The following is a 16,885-nucleotide window of genomic DNA, read 5'->3' on the forward strand; positions in this document are numbered from 1 at the left end:
GTCCTTCGGTCAAAACATAGAGCATGTTAACCTCCTTCTATCAGCCAAATATCTTTCTGCTACTGTATGTCATTGTGTCACGGAGTTACAGGCGATAAACGAGTTTTGATGCGCAAAAGTAAACTTCATTAGCGGTTACATTTTTTTATTTTATCTGTAACTCCATGTATTTTAATTAAATGCACAGATATCTGTGTTTAAACAATCATTTATGGAGGTGAGACATGGAAAAACAGTTTTAGGAAGATGAAAATACATTTGGGCCCACCAGGTAGGGGGTCGAGTTTTCCCATGTTATCCATGGAGACTGACGGCTGGTGGGTCGTTAAGCCTACTTATTTGGAATATGCTGTGGCCTAACCCACGTAAAAACCTAGTGATACGACATTTTCAACAATATAAACATGATATAAATGGGAAAGCTTACCGTTCTAGCTATAAACATGGCAGAATCATCCACAGGGCATGATATTTCAAAAACCGCTTCATACACACTTCATGATGATGGCAATGAGTTGTTATCAGACATGCACGAAGACGTATAGCCCTGCAACAATCTATCTAAAATACCCCTATTGGGAGTACCATTCATGATATGTAGTAAAATTTTGAAGTTGTGGGACGTTTATATCGCTTAAACTGTAGGCCTAGGCCTATGTTGCATTCGTCCCCTTATGTTGTTTTAACTGTCCCGACCAGGAGGGACGAATGAAACATTACGCACGTCCCACTTTGCTGTAATAATTCCTGAACGGTTTTGTTCAGCTGGAAATGCATTTGTATTTGACAGAGGACAGATGTAGGTTACAGTGACCAAATATTAGCTTTCAGTGTGGTACGATCGGTTTGTAGGCTAAATTACGTTTAATTAAAAAGTGTTTCAACTGTCCCGGCTCTCCCCTACTGATGCCTCAATATGCTGCGGCTGGATGGGTCAAAAACGTGAAAGTGCGGCACCTGGCCATCAAGGACTTATATTTAATCATGGGAAATATAAGTATTATGTAAAAACAATTCAAATGTATGATTTTGGTGGTAGTTTACTCTGACTAGGTAGGCTACATGTACCGTAGTAGTGAGTTGTTAGCTGTAAGTGGCTAACAGCTAACAAGCTACCACTTATTTTAGTGTCATTTAGCTAACAGCTAGCTGTCATTAATCTGGATAATGTCCTTTAATGTAAGATGTGTTTATACCTATTTTATTCACTCCATGGTTTATACTCATTGAAAGAACATGAAGGGAAGGGGAACGAGGCGATTGTGACTTTATGGGAGCAGTTTGTGGTGGCTTATCAGCTGTTAGCTGTCAGACGGTCAGATGACCACTGAGTGGCTGAGCTGCCCAAATCGGTAGTAAAGATGGCGGCGCAAAGCTACAGTGACGTCATAAGACACAAACGAATACAACTTGCGTTTAATTTTACGCATCTCTGTGTCCAGATAGGGACAACACATTCGTTTTAAGAGTGCATACACATAACATTTTGGAAACTTAAAATCATATTAATATCATCCATAGGTGTTAGGACTTTTCATATGATTTACTGTAAAAAGATGAGCTTTCTTTTACTGCAGCTTTCAGGCATGAGCTGAAGACCAAGGAGACAGTAAATGCTCTCTCTCTCTCTCTCTCTCTCTCTCTCTCTCCCTCTTCCCCATCAAAGACATTTCCCTGATCTGAAGGATAAAATGAATGCACATTTGAATGGATCGGTTGATCTTTCAGGCAAGGGTCGAGGATGGCTTTTCTGCCTACAAAGTCAAGGTAAGCATTTTCTCTGGGAAAATGGGACAACCAGTATCGACCTCCACTGGGTCACTCCTATGTTTTTCAATAGGTAACCAGTCAGCTCGATTTTAGTCCACAAAGCGCTGTCAGCCTGCTAGAGGCATTGTCATGGTAACGTCCCTCTCTTTTGTTATGATGAAGGTTGACTCAAAATGTGCATGTCATTATGGCATCTTTATCTTCCTTGTTTAGTGCCCTGCTCAGTCATGAATGGACTGATAATTGACTTTAGCGAAAGTCATAGAGACAAAGAGGGACAGTCTTGCTGAAAGCTTTGTTACATACAGTAAACTTGCATGCATGTTTTTCTCAGGTTAAGTCCTTTCCATCCTGTTAGGGTAAGAGTGCCATTTTTGTTGCCCTTGTTTGATGTGATATTGCACCTTCTTTGGTAAGTGAACTGTCTTTGACTCAAGAGGATAATAAGGAGAAAGATGTACCTCCTTTAGCTCACAGAGATTTTCAAGCATGGCATAGCTAATGGCCCAGTAGGAAAAGGAAACTAGGCAGTTCTAGATAAAAGTGCCTTTCAAAACGGTCTACACATCATTCATCTCAATATTGTAAATCCACCTCATTAATCAAGCCCCACATAGAACTTCAGTACTTTCCCCCAGCTCACCTGCATTCGTTTAGGCATGAAGGCTCCATCAATAATTAATGTGAAAGCGAGCGAAGAGGATTGTGTGTGTTTGTGTCTGTTTGTCTCTGTCTGTGTGTGTGTGTGTGTGTGTGTGTGTGTGTGTGTGTGTGTGTGTGTGTGAGGAGAGGGGATTCCTTGGGGATCCTGTATAGGCTGAGCAGAGTGGAGAGGAATGCGTCTTTCTCTCTCTCTCTCTCTCTCTCTCTCTCTCTCTCGATGGGATCCCCACGGTATTTATGGCACTCTGTCCCTCTCAAGTGTGCATGACGGGTGGAAAAACTAACGGCTAAAAAGGGAGAGAGGGGCATGAAGAGATAAAGAAGAAGAAGAAGAAGAAGAGGAGGAGGACACTGGCCTTGCAGCAAAGTGAGAAAGCCCCATGCTGATGCAGGATGGGGAGAGTTATGAGTTGAAAACTAGGGAGCACCAGTAACATACTGTACAGTATTTCATGTCTTGTGCCGGAAGATATCTCTTAGGTCCATGTGTTTGGGCCCCGCACACCTCTCTTTCTATACCCCAGAATCCCAGAAGACTGACTATTATTGTAAAGAGGAGCAAAATTATCACATCATGTGCCTGAGGAAAATCTCATAGTCCCTAAGTGTTGTTATGTCCCTGGTCTCTCTCTCTCTCTCTCTCTCTCTCTCTCTCTCTCTCTCTCTCTCTCTCTGTCTTTATGTCCTGAACACCCCCAACCAACTATCTCTATCACTACCTGTGAATAAAGATGACATTACCATCCCTCAACAACTACACTCAGTGTCAGGCTGACTTTAAATTGGTGCTTGAGTTTAAGCTTGAGTTTGAGTTTTTAAGTTAATGCCATAATAAAAAAAGATCAATCATTTATGGACAACATGCCAGTCCCAAGGGGATTATTCCCTTTTTGGAATAGTGCAGTTTGTTATCCTATGATATGAGGTGTGTGTGTGTGTGTGTGTGTTGGGGTTCAGGGGGTGGGGGGGGGGGGGGGGGGGGGGGGGGGTTGGGGTGTAATCAATCATTAGAATGAGGGAGGCACAGTAAATACTGTATCAGGTATGAACTGAGGGAAGAAAGCTACTTATACTTAGCCCCCACCCATGTAGATCTCCTTTCAGGGACATACTAGTCTGGAACACCATAGTTCACTAACGTTTCTATTGGCCGGCAGATTACCTGCCCAATCAGTGACAAGAGGGGATGACGCTATGTAAGGGATAATGGACGACACGGTGGTCTGTTCACAGAAATGAATGCACGGTCGAGGTTGTAAAACGGCCCCAGCGCGAAGCGTTTTAATTAAAGAACAACAAAAGGTGACCAGACCTGATGGTATAAGCAACCTAGCTCATTAACATTTAGAGCGTAGGAGGGATTTTTGTAACAAGATATATGAGAAGAGTTTGAGAAGCTCTGAGCTCACTCATCAAGATTGGTGCCTGGAATACGTCCCATGTGCTTCAGTGATGGCTTTTTATTGGATTAAAGATTGAAGCTGCATTAACCGAAGAAACATCCTTTTTCCTATGAATACCTTGTGTTTCTTACAATACTCTGTTACTGAGGGGGCGGCGTCTGGCGGCTCACCTTGGTTGGAGCTGTTGGAGGGGAAACGGTCGGACTTCTTGAGCGTGCGGAAGTGCACACGCTGGCTGGCCTGGCTCTCGCCGTACAGCCCAATGGTCTGCACCTGGACGATGTAGTCGGTCTCCTCCTCCAGGTCCCAGAGTACGCAGGCCCGGCTGGTGGTGTTCACCTCCCGGATGAAGCGCTGCGTGTAGCGGTCCTGCCGCTGCGCATGAGGGGGGAAGGGGGAAGATTGAGACAGTAGTAATTTCTAAAATAAGGTCCCCTCTGCATTGTAGCTTGAGTGTTATTTTTCATTTTTGTCAGTCGCTTCGGATAAAAGTGTCTGCTAAATGTAATGTAGATGTAAAGGGGGAACAGAGGGCAGGAGAGAGAGAGTGAGAGAGGGTAGAGGAGAGCAGAGAGAAATAGGAACAAGTGTGTGAAGGGGAGAAGAGAAAGATGAGAGGAAAGGAGAGAAGGGGAAAGAAGAGGAGAGCAGACAGGATGGGAGAGGAGGAGAGGAGAGAAGAACAGAGTGATAGAGGATAGAAGAGAAAAGGAGAGTGCCGAGGGGGCAAAGGAGTGTAAAGGAGAGGACATGAGAGCAGTGGATAAGGGGGGAGGACAGGGCAGAAGACAGAACAGAGGACAGGAGAGAAGGGCAGAGGAAAGGACTGGAAAGTAGAGGAGAGACTATTTAAGGTCCAAGTCACCACCAGCGCTAAGTGATTAGTGAAAGGCCCAAAGGTTTATGGGCTATTTCCCAGAGCCTTTACAAAGCCATGATTTTGAAAATCATCGGGCATCCAACTGATGGAACATTTTATTTGCACAAGGGACTCACACCACAAAATGTCAACATGAAAAATTCATAGTGATAATTTTAGCTCTGTGTGATGTCTTGCCTGCTTCACAGGTGAAACATGTCAGCAGTAGACATTGGTGAGATCTGTTGAGCTAAATAAGGTCAGTGGAAGATGGTACTACAAATTAGATTTTATTCTTCATAACTAGAAAATAAAACTGTTCAGGTATACAGGCCTTTTTCTCAGAAAAGCCAACATACTTCTTTTCTCCAGACAGTGTGGCTGAACCTCACCCTCACCCTCTGTTCCAGCGTGTTCAGAAATGCTGCAGCGTCTTTAGCCATTCTGGACAGTTGGTTTAGTAAATGTTTAATCTGTACTTTGATTAACTCTTCATATTCTAAATTTAATCATGTTAGAACACGCTTGGATGGACTCTCTGAACACCTCTGGTAGACTGTCTCTCTCTCTTGAAGGAGAGGAAGAACTGGGGGCTCTAAACGCTCTTTCAACTGGGTGTGTGGATGTTCAGGAACTGCTGCCTGACACGCACACACACACACACACATATACATGTACACACACACACACACACACACACACACACAGACACACACACACGCCCCTGCAGTATCGGGAGGTGCTCTCTCCATGCCATTGCAGAGGCTTGATGGAAAAATTAATTTAGTCTTTTCCCTCAAATGAATAATGCATTGATCAGGGGACACAGGACCCCAAGCAAATTACCAAGCCTATAGACTTCCAGTTGTGTAACATTCAGAGCAGCTCACTGTATAATTGCCCATAGATGTAGAATGTGTTTTATCATTTAATGCTCTCTCTTTCCAAATTAAGAAAACCTTCTCATTACCTCCAGTAATTGGTATTAATGAAATGTTTACAATGTTCAGCTACAATGAGGTGGAGTATATTTTGCGTGGAATGACATGAAAGAACAATGTCCTTTGCAAACTGGTGAAACAGGAGAATACCCATAAATGATAGTGATACACAGTCAAACCATGAGACACACCAGTCACCAAACCTCCAAAGCTTCATGTACACTCTAAAAAGTGATAAAAGAGTCAACACATTTTGTGTCAATTTCAACACAAAATTGTGTGGCTGTCTGGGTGAAAAACAGATTTCAGCTAACTCCTAACTCCTTTTTTTGTTAAATAGCTGAAACCTGTCTTTCACCTTTCACATAGCCACACAATTGCTGTGTTGAATTTTGCAGTGTGTCGTTTTGACATTTTTAGTGTGTCTTTTATTATTGAGAGTGGTCAAATTTTCAATTAAAATATTATTTATATAATATAGCATACCAGAGCCCTTGCCAGCTGTGTTTAGGGATTGGCTTTGTATCTGGGCTAGAGTTGTGCATATAGGGTGTACTGTACTGTATGTACTGTAGGTTGTGTCAACATGATGTAACGATTTGCTCAATTATTAGGGAACCTTCATTGAAACACTTTTTACCTTCACACAATGTTATTGACCCACTGTACCAATTGGTTGGAATATAGAAAATAATGTTGCATGTGTCAATATTGCAACATATTTTGTATTTTTAAGATGAATTACCCTTGTTAGTGTGACCATTTAAGGGTTAAGCCCTATTAACTAATGAGTTGAACTAAACTTAATCCAAAGGTTCTGTTGTAAATCTATGTAATATAAAGTTTATTACACATTAATGCTGCCTGATCTTTCATGGGTATGTCATACCTGCTGTGTGATTGAGAAGCCAATTATGATGTCACCTTCCGGAACATCCCAGGTGATGGTTGCCGAGTCGGCCTTCAGATGCATAACGGACACGTTGACAGGTGCAGGGGGGCGATCTGCCAAGGAACACAAGCCCGGAATTCACCATCAGTCAACTCTGTGTGCCACAGTGTGTGTGTGTGTGTGTGTATCCGACAGCAAGTCTCACTGCAACGCGGAAATGTCACATCGTATGTACCTCCTGTGGAACTATTCACCCACCTCGTTTTCCAAGCAAGCACACGTGTGTGTGTGTGCGTGTGTGTGTGTGTGTCAGTGTGTGTATAAAAGTGTTTCTGTGTCTGTGTGAGATTTCATCTGACAGTGCAGTCTGTGTGTCCTTGGAGTCATCTAACCAGCAAATGAGATCCCCTCAGATCTGGGGTTTGATCTGTTAGACGACGTACGCTGGGGCTGCCTCCTGCGTCGCCAAGACACATCAAAGCCCACAGCCTACAGCAGCACTTCTCCTCAGAGCAGCGCTGTAATACACATTAGTGGTCTGCTGGAACCTATTCGGGTCACAGCCGATGCAATTAGCCTACTTTCTGAGTTTCTGCGAACGGCTAGAGTCTACAGGTCTGAAATATGTTGCCTCGTGTCTGTTTATATTTGTTTACTTTCTCTTTTTCTCGATGTCTCTCTCTCTCTCTCTCTCTCTCTCTTTCTGTCTATTGCTCTCATTCTCGCTGTCTCGGAACTGTCCGACTCTGCTGCCAAGAAAGCTTTCCAATCTGGCGTGGTCTTGTCAGGACGTAAAGCACTTGCTTTGGGTCACGTTTCGCCATGCCTTGTCTGCGGTGCGAGAGCCGTGGGCCAGTGGAGGTGCGTCTAAAAAGCAATCTCAGTAAAACACTCCGAGATGTTATATAGGATTTTAATCCCTTCCTGGGCCAACACTCCTCTGACTATCAGATGCTTCTTTTCACAAACCCCCTTCCTTTCACACCCCCCCCCTCCCATTTTTTGTCTTTAAAATTCCCAGCATCCATCTCTTCTTCCTGCCCCTCTATCCATAATCAGCTCATTCTTCAGTTCCCCAGACTATAGCTTTGACCCAAAAGCATATCTCAAAATCAACCCCTTTTTTACCTTTTCTACAACCCCCCCCCCCCCCCCCCCCCACCCCCCCCACTCACACACACCACCCCACTCACACACACCACCCACAATTTCGTCCATCTGCGGAATACTGAACAGTGGCCCCCAAAAAAGGGCCCTGTCTTGTCTTTGACCATCTGTCTGCTCTGTTCTGTGGCGGCGAGTCCTTTAAATGCACTTTGACGTCTACTTGATGTCCATCTCCGTACGGTGGCGGCGGTGAGAGACCCATTTTTGCCGAGCCGCTATCGAGCACTCCATCATGATTTAGCTTGGCAATAGACAAGCTAATTAGAGTACCCACAAAGGAGCAGTCAGGGATGGAGAGACAGAGAGAGAGAGAGAGAGAGAGAGAGAGAGAGAGAGAGAGGGAGAGAGAAAGAGAGAGGGGTGACATTCCATATGCGAGAGCCGGTAGCTCAGTCCAGGGAAGTAGATCCATAGACCTGTCTGGTTGTGATGAGCTGAGATGACCCGACTCCTTGTGCAGTGGGGGGCTATTTTTAAAAACTAAAGTCTAATGGACTTTGTGTGCTTTATAGCAGGGGATGTGTGAAAGGACAAAAGTATTCTCTCCATATCCACCCCTCACCCTCTCTCTCTCTCTCTGATCTGCATGACTGTACCACTTCAGTGCAAAAGCTGCCACTCAGCCATATTATGTAATGACTGGTCCGGGAACATAAAAAACTATTTATGGAGATGGCGGACTGAGCCTGCATGCTATGTGATGTCTTCTCTACATGTTCAATTCACAGTGCATTCTGGTTTGAAGATAATTGCCTCAGCGGTTGTTGCCGATGTTACTTTTTAATGATGGCCTGCGTCACACAATGGCAAGATGGTGACAGCTGAACCCATTCGCCCCGTGTTTGTTTCTCTTTCTTTTCCTTTCACACCATCATTTCTCTTCTCCGCTCCTCTCTTTATTTCTCCTGTCGCTTCTCCCGCGACTAGAGGACATGGCTAATCACCTCCGTCCGCCGACACCGTACAGAAGGGTCAAGGCAGGTGTCACGGTCGCCGAGTATCACTCCGCCAATCGATCTAGGGCCAGCGCCAGAGGGAGGAGAGGTCATCCCATCAGGGTTATGCCAGTCAATACCTCTCACTATCCGTCTGCGGTTTTCCACTGTCCGAGGGGTCAGGGGTCAACGCCACTCCTATTGTTTTCCAGCCAAACACAACACAACAGGCCTGACAAATGGAGCCCAGATGACTGCGGCTGACTGAGGCATTGTCGGGGGAGGAAGAGAAGGGTGTCTCTGTGGGGATGAAGGTGTCTCTGTTTGTGAGTGTCACACAATTTTCTATTATGATGGTCCCAGCTGTTGGCGAGCCATACTGTTTGTGTGTACTGATGGGTGATATAGGAGAGGAGGAGGAGAAGGAGAAGAAGTAGTAGAAGAAGAAGAAAAGAAAAGCAAGCAAGACACCAAATAAATGACCTTTGCAAGGAAGGAGATTGAAAAAAAAATAGGGAAACTAGAGATAATCCTTTCCTTGAATGACAACAATATAAAAACCTTAATTTAAAAAAAAAAATCCAAAAAAGAAAAGCAGAATGATACAGTAAATTATGAAATGATATTGGTGGATATGTTGAGGTGCTCATTCATAATAGGAGTGACAAGAAGAGTCAAAAACTTTCTCTGTGCTTGAAACCCTCCATATTAAAGAGGTGAGAGTGACAGAGAGATAGCTCCTCTCATATTTAATATGCAGTAATTGGATTTTGGAATCCCATTATGTGATTGTCATATTTCATGCAGATAGTGTCTCAGGGCAATTCCTTCTTTTCTTGCAGATGTCGTGACCTGACTTACGAAGAGAGTAGTGAAGAGCAATGCACCTCCTTACTACTCCTTAACAACTCAAGGACAGGGATAAACATTTATTATTCAAAAGAAACATCATACCATTCATGCATCAAATTGACTGAAATATTCCCTGTATTTGTGTATTTCATAACTAATGCTCATTGCATAATTTTCCTCAGTGTTAATCCACATTATAGAATCCTAAACTCTTCTTGAACGTTAGACATTTCTTGGAAAGCCAGGGCCCAAAAGCCACAGTAATCCTCGGAGGGTTTTTTTGAAAGGTGCACGGTGTAGTTTTTTGTGGAGTTCTTGACATATTACTCCCACCCCATTATATATCTTCAATTGGTTAGGACCCTCTTTTTTAAGGCTCTGGGTGTCTCTTCAGCATTAGTTTTCAACACACAACATAGTCAGAGGATTTTCACAGGAAGTCCACAAAGAAAACAGTAGCCAGCTTATACAGGCTGCTGTAGGCAACCGAGATCCTAAGACCAAGATCAGCAAAGTCCAGTGAAGTTGCATCTTGAAGGTAACATCACGAAGGCAATAAAACGTGACTTATAGATGTAGATTTCTTCATAATGCACCTTTAAAGTAGCCTGGAAAATCCAGACCCTGATAATCTAGAAAGATTAAGGGTCTGGCAAAGAACAATGTAATGGCCCAACTCGAGGGGCGGCAACAAGCATGCATTTAAAAATCTCACTGCACGCAATTGGATAACACTAGACCATGTTTACTCTGAATGATTTCGGACTTCAACGCAATCATTTAACACTACGACCAATGTGTACTGTCCTCCCATGTTGTGCTGTCTTCATCAGTTTAGCTGGTTCCCCGGAATGTTGGGGAAAAAGTTACGTGCATCATTGCTGTTTGCCAGAGTGTCTCGCAGAGACAATTCCATTGTGCTCTCGCGAGAACTCTGGATTTCCAGGGTACCTTTAAAGCACTCCGACCAGGTGTTGCTCTAGGCAGTCTTGGCTCCCTTGCCCTGTTTCTCTCTGAGTCTCAGCTTTACAGCGCATCCATCAGGATTTCCACCATGACATTTACACGTTGCACAAACACAGCCACTCTGGCGTGAGAAAAGCTTGTTGTCCTCTGGGTAATGGGACTTACAGGAGTCATCGAGGAGCCGTTAAAAGCACGGGCGCCCGCTGCTGATGCATGGGAACACATCCATCCACACACACACACCCGCACCCACACCCGCACCCACACACACACCCTCTGCTGATGCAGGAAATGATTGTTTGGTTAGAGGCAAGATGTGAATTACGGCGCTACTTAAGGTGTCTGGCTGCTGGAAGCTATACAGTAGCTATGGATACTTTCGAATTAACTCAAAAAGTCTGAAATTACACAGGAGAGCAGCTCCACATCGGAAAACAGTTTATAAACGGTGAGAGTAAATGTCATTTCTAAAAGCAAATTGTGTCTTCCGCTACGCTCTCAGATTGATCAAATATGAAGCAGTTCCTTTTGTCTTTGTTTTATTATTTCCATGCCGGGAAGGGGTTTGTTTTCCTTCTGGTGGTGATGATGCTAATTTGTCACGCTCTCAGAAGAATGTTATGTGAGAGACAAACATCATGAGGGTCACCCTGCAGTCCAACAGCAGTCGCAGACACCTCCCAAACGTGTCTGTCCTGCCAAGGTGAATCATGGGGCAGGCAGAGCCAGGCCTGAGTGCACATCCCTGCGAACACTCCCAGAGGTTTTCACTCAAAAGCCTTTCCTCACCCTGAGTAGCGGCTACTCAAAATAGAATATGAATATGTGTCTGTTCGTGTGTGTGTCAGTGAGTGAGGGAGTGAGTGAGTGAGAGAGAGAGTGATAGAGAAAGAAAGAGAGAGAGAGAGGATGAGTGCATGCAAGTATGAGACTGCACGTGCATTTGAGGGTGTGTACATGTGCACACGTGTCCAAGGGCATGTTTGTGTGTTTGATGAGTTAAAGCTTGGAGCTCCTGCACAGCCCTCTTGTGTAGATGCCAGCGGAGGCCCTCCATAATAAACATGAATAAATCTCTGAAACAAAGTAAAATCACCTAAACATCTTGGCTCCTGGCTGATAACACATGTAAACGTAATTGATCAATTGGCTCTTAACCCATGGGGTTACTCCAGTCCACTATATTTATGACCACGTAAGGATTGTCAAAGGTTTTTTTCCCCATCATCAACTTCCTGAATATTTGGTCAACGATTCTCAGGACACTGAAACACCGCACATACACACACAAATCGTGGCGCTGAAGATGACAAACTTTTTAGGATATGTTGGTCTTTAGGGCCCGCATCAACCTAGCCCATAACTACTTATTTGTGGTCATATTTTTTTACTGCTATGCGGTACATCTAGTATTACTATATTATCGTTATTATTGTAAACTATACTGTAGCTTGCTGAATGTAGGCCGTGTTTGTCATAAATGTAGAAACTGAGATACCACATTGTTCGTTCTATTGGGTAGATTATGTAATTGCGTCCACAATATAGTGGAGTGGTCATTTAATGAAAACCGGTTCAGAGTTATTAAGTAATTCAGAATTATTTTCCAGCAAAAGACTGCATTGTCTCAATAGACGTGGAGCAGAATCTGACCACTGCTATATGGTGGCCAAGTAGATGAATGTCAGGAGGCCGAACGCAGTATCTGGGTTTCTATATCTATGGAGTTTGCTGTCTATCTAGGGCAGCAGGATAGAGAGTCTCTCTGGCCTCGGAGGTGTCTGAGCCCTTCTGATGGCTGCCTCCACTGCACTCGCTCGTTCCCCTGCTCCCTCACTCGCAAATGGTTACCATGGAGCTTCCCGCATTCATACCTTAGCCTCATATCTTGAATAACAGCCTTCGTAACATCTGGTCTAGTTGCCGTAAATTAAAGAGATGAAGCCCAGCTTTTTGCGCAATCTGGCGTCTGTTGGCCACTCAATAAACCCTGCGCGTGCATCTCCTGACACTCACGGGCCACTGTAAATCACTCACGCTGCTTCTGAGAATGACAATTAACTCCAGATCCTGCCGTGGCTCTCTGTTGCGATGGGAGCCTAGGCGGAGACTGCTTGGCTCGGCACTCTGCTGTAGTATCACAAAGAAGCTGAGAGCCTGTGGTGTTCTGTCATAAAGACACGAGGGGATAGGGTGTGAGAGTTTCTAAATAAGAAATCCTCTGCTTCTCTTTGAAACAATACTGCTCTGCAGATGACCTTGCGACGGTTTCTCATGTGCTGACAAAAGGCCTTTTGAAATTGTGTTTGATTAAACTCTGAATGCAAGAATAATCAAAGAATATTTTTTACATGACAAGCTATTTCACAAGGACTTAGAAATCTTTTTTGATCTGTTTTTGTTCCAAACTATGGTTAAAAATGCATGGTGTGAGTACAAAATATGGGCATGCTGATATGGGTTACAATAATCATCCACACTTAATGCGACATAACTCTTATACTACAAGATCATTTCAGGTTATGAAACAATCAGTCACTCTGTTTTGAACATTGTACTGAATAGGCCTAAGATAGTTTGTGGTATATTATAAGCATGTAATGCCTACTCAGTAATGCATAATACTGACTGATCATGACCTTCCATGATCTAAAATAAAGGTGAAGGTTAGGATTTGGATTAATAATAGGGTTAGGTTGGTTAAGCTGCTCTTACAACTGAATAATAGGAATGTCCTATGAACCTCATATACCTGATCATTATACTGATCCACTAACTCTGCAACTACAGTATGACACTATGGCGGCAGTGATTTAAAAACTACTGACGCAGTATCCAAAAGCCCAACTCCACCTCATCCTCCTACACTTCTGCTAACCCAGACAACTTCCTACACCCCCCACTGGACCTGGGAAACACTGGCGTGTTCTGACAGATTCGGAGACGGGCCAGCAGCCTCTTTCATCTCACAGTACTGAGGCTCGGTGCTCTGTATCTCAGAAGATTTGCCCCTGAGCCCCCACCACCAACCCTCAACCCCACCTCCACCCCAACCCCCCTGCCCTGTGTGCGGAGCAAGCTGCTGCATTGGGACGAGGAGATCTCTCTGAGCTCAGCCCCCTGCCCTTCAAGGGAGCACAGGGAACCACAGGAGTACCAGCTGGTGCTTCCGTGCCCTTAACACATGGCTGGGGTCCGGAGCAGACGACACGCAGTTAATCAAAGTGCCGTGGGGGAATACAGTCGGTGGGATTACAGCCCAAGGCTGCCATGCTAGGGTCTTTTATGCAGGGTGACATGTCGCAGCACTGCAGAGAAACGAATTGTGTTTAACGAAACGTGTTTAACTTGCACTCGTTGTTTTTAATGTCCGGGCCTCGCTTAATTAAGATTGGCTAATTGAGTGATTTCGGGGTAATTAAATAGCCCATTAAATCCAACAGCCCAATGAGCAGCGCACCACGCGGTGGGTCTCTGTGTGCACTGTTGATGAAGACATCACTATTACCCTTTCATAGCTGCCGGGTCTAAAAATAGCTGGCTACTTGGCAGGTATTGCGTCGGGGGTTGAATATTTCACAAATTACCCACAAACTCAGACCCAAACTGAATATGAATGGAGAAGGTAATTGGTGTGTGACACACTGGTACATTTCACTCCTTGTTAGAATGAATGACAATTGTGGACTTGATAAAAGGAGGTCCCCTTTCCTTTCGTAGTCAAGGTGAATAATTCTGCCATTATACTGCAGAACAGAGATTCTTTGCATTGCTGCTATGTCTTACAGTACTGCTGAAGACAAACCCAAAGAGGGTTGGGTGTCACAGCTCAAAGCCTTATGATGCCACAGCCAAGGTGACTTTTTTGAGATATGACTGGAGCCTATGAGATCATCTCCCTCCAGATCAGATGGGGCCTGGTCCTGGCCTGTGCTTAATGTAAACCCTTAATAAGGATCTGAAAGGGTCCCTTTGACATGAAGCACTCCATAGTTCCTTCTCACTCCCAGAACACTGTGAAGTCGCCACTGACCCCCACAACAAGCATTTCAAATTAACCTTAACCAGTGGTAGGACTTCCACTGGATCAGTGACTGGTCAGCGAACCTGGGAGGCATATTTTATTCGCTTACTTGGACATTCTAAACAGTGCTTTGCACGGCAAGGGTCCTGGCGACAGTAGTGAAATTGCAGTCTTGCCTTTCATACTGTTAGGGGGTGATAGTATCAGGCTGCGCTGTACACCGCCATGCTGTGTGTGCTAGGCCATGAACATCTCATATGCAAGCAGATGTCACGGTGGCTTATTTCAATAAAGCAGTTTGAATTCTTGATTAAGTCCTTCATTTCGTACCTTCCCAGTTGAGAGAAAAACGTGGTTACATCGGCAAGGATTTGTTGCCTTTGCCCTTGCATACAATTTACCTGAGCAAGACATGGCCCAAATATGTCCCTTGCACTTTGAATCGAATGAAGTTATCACTTTGAATGAGTAAGTGTAGGTACCGTAATGCTCGAATTAGTTCCATACTTTTCTCGACAGCACCTGTCATACTTCCCGCGAGGTGATTAGAAATGCATCCTTGTCCCCGAGTCAGAACAAAGTGCGAACAGCTCGCGGCGCACGGAATCCCACTTCAAACGTGAGAGATGCCAAACCGCGTACTCGGTACCGATTCAGAGTAAAATCCCAGGTGACTCTCACATACAAAAAGAGAGAGAGAGAGAGCGGGGGTGGGGAGAGAGAGTGGATTCCTTTACAGAGAAGCACTGACAATTATTTCTTTCGCAGGGAAATGTATTGTGAATATAAGGTTGTCAGAACAGATTCACAATCACATCGCCTACACTTCTGGCCAGGTTGCACATATGATCATCAACAATTTTGGCTAAATTACGCCAGTATACTGCTATCACCCTGAAATTACAGTCTACGAATTGTTTATTTGCTTGGAGATGGGTTGCAGTATGGCAAGTCATTGCGACCATGCGACATCACACCTCTACATCATGCACAAACGACTATATGTAACTAAAAGTATGGAATTTAGCTATGCTGTTTCTCGTTTGGTGTGTTAGCTTTTTTAAGTGCCAGACTTAATGATATACTAATTCAAAAGTTCTGCAGAGTTTTCTTTTATGTTCAGGTCCAATTGTAACATAGTTACGGATGAAAAATAGCTAGGTTCTCACACAGTGTAGCATGTTCTGAGAGAGAAGGGGTGCGCTAACTTACTTGCTCCCACAAGAAACATGTCACTACCGAAAAGCAACAGTGCCACGGAGTTCACAAAGACCAAGAGCCGAGCCATGTCTTGATAATGGTATCTTCCTCTTGCAGATGTCTACGAATCCATAAGCAACAAAATATCCATTTGTTCTGAGTTCGTTTCGTTTTATTTCTGCATGATGCCTGCCTTGAAATAGTTCTTGACTTAGTTTCCACAAACAATGGTAGGCAAAGCAATCAACTTTATGAAGGTCTCAAAAAACAGCATGATATATATTCGTCAAGTTTCCCATGGGCGTCCTTTTCAAGAAAAAAAATGTATTTATCTAATGTAGCGTACATGTGTGCAACACTAGCTCCGAGAGGTTTCCATTGAATGTCGATTATGTCCTGATATTAAAGGCAAAGTCGACGATTCAAATGCAGTCGTGCCATGTTACAGTTCTTGCTGTTAAAGATCTTTTCGTACCTTAGTGTGTAACATAGCCTATGGATTAAAAGCGAAATCCGAGTTTTAACTGGGTGGACAATCCAGGACCCTGGTCAGCTCCATATTGAGGATGAGCGCGGAGCCACGACGCGTGTGCTGACTGAGATGCAACGGCTAAGGTCTTCATTTATTCATCGACGTAAATGTTCGTGCTTCACTGCCGCGCCTTCAGTGCTCAAGGACTCAGTGAAAGCAGGACGTCGAGTTTTTTTTTTCACTCAACCTTTGGTGTCCTGTTCTACTAGACTACTACAAGTACACTGATTAGCATGTATTCATATTTCTTCGTCCTTCATTTGTGAGAATAACGTGGCGTATTACGGACATTCCCAAGGTTCAGTAAAGGTCCTCGGTCGTGTCCGTTTCCAGCTTTTTCCCTTTTTAAGAAAGCTCACTGGGTTGAATTATTCCGAGATTTAACGTACACTAATAAGTGTTCGAGGCTGTCCTGGCAGTGAGACTTACATGTAACGCGCAACAGGAATCAGACCTGTATGCGTTTACTGGAGAGGCTTGCCTTCCTTTTTGCGCGGTTGGCTATGAAGTTCAATTCAGCATAGACATGGTGCTGTTGCTGTCTTAAATTCAGGAACAGCAAAATGCGAATGGCTCTCTGTAGTCCGTATTCAGTGCTGCTCTCATGTTTTTTACGTGTCTCCTTATGTATTTGTAAAATCATAGATATGGAATCATAAATAGATTGTTGCCATTTTTAGG

The 16,885-nt window shown here is 44.1% G+C and overlaps 1 protein-coding gene across 1 annotated transcript in view; it reads right to left on the reverse strand.

Annotated features, from left to right (window-relative positions):
• Positions 1-16,656, reverse strand: part of fndc4a (fibronectin type III domain containing 4a) — a 30,596-nt gene extending 13,940 nt beyond the window's left edge. Inside the window, exons 1-3 of the mRNA XM_042095850.1 lie at positions 15,685-16,656; positions 6,526-6,641; positions 4,007-4,211 (exon numbers count right to left, since the gene is read on the reverse strand). Of these exons, the coding sequence (XP_041951784.1) occupies positions 4,007-4,211; positions 6,526-6,641; positions 15,685-15,760 (397 nt within the window). The 5' untranslated portion in view covers positions 15,761-16,656. The remainder of the gene's footprint in view (positions 1-4,006; positions 4,212-6,525; positions 6,642-15,684) is intronic.
• Positions 16,657-16,885: the final 229 nt, after the last annotated feature.

The sequence above is a fragment of the Alosa sapidissima genome, chromosome 6 (assembly GCF_018492685.1).
Source record: "Alosa sapidissima isolate fAloSap1 chromosome 6, fAloSap1.pri, whole genome shotgun sequence".
Taxonomy (NCBI): Eukaryota; Metazoa; Chordata; class Actinopteri; order Clupeiformes; family Clupeidae; genus Alosa; species Alosa sapidissima.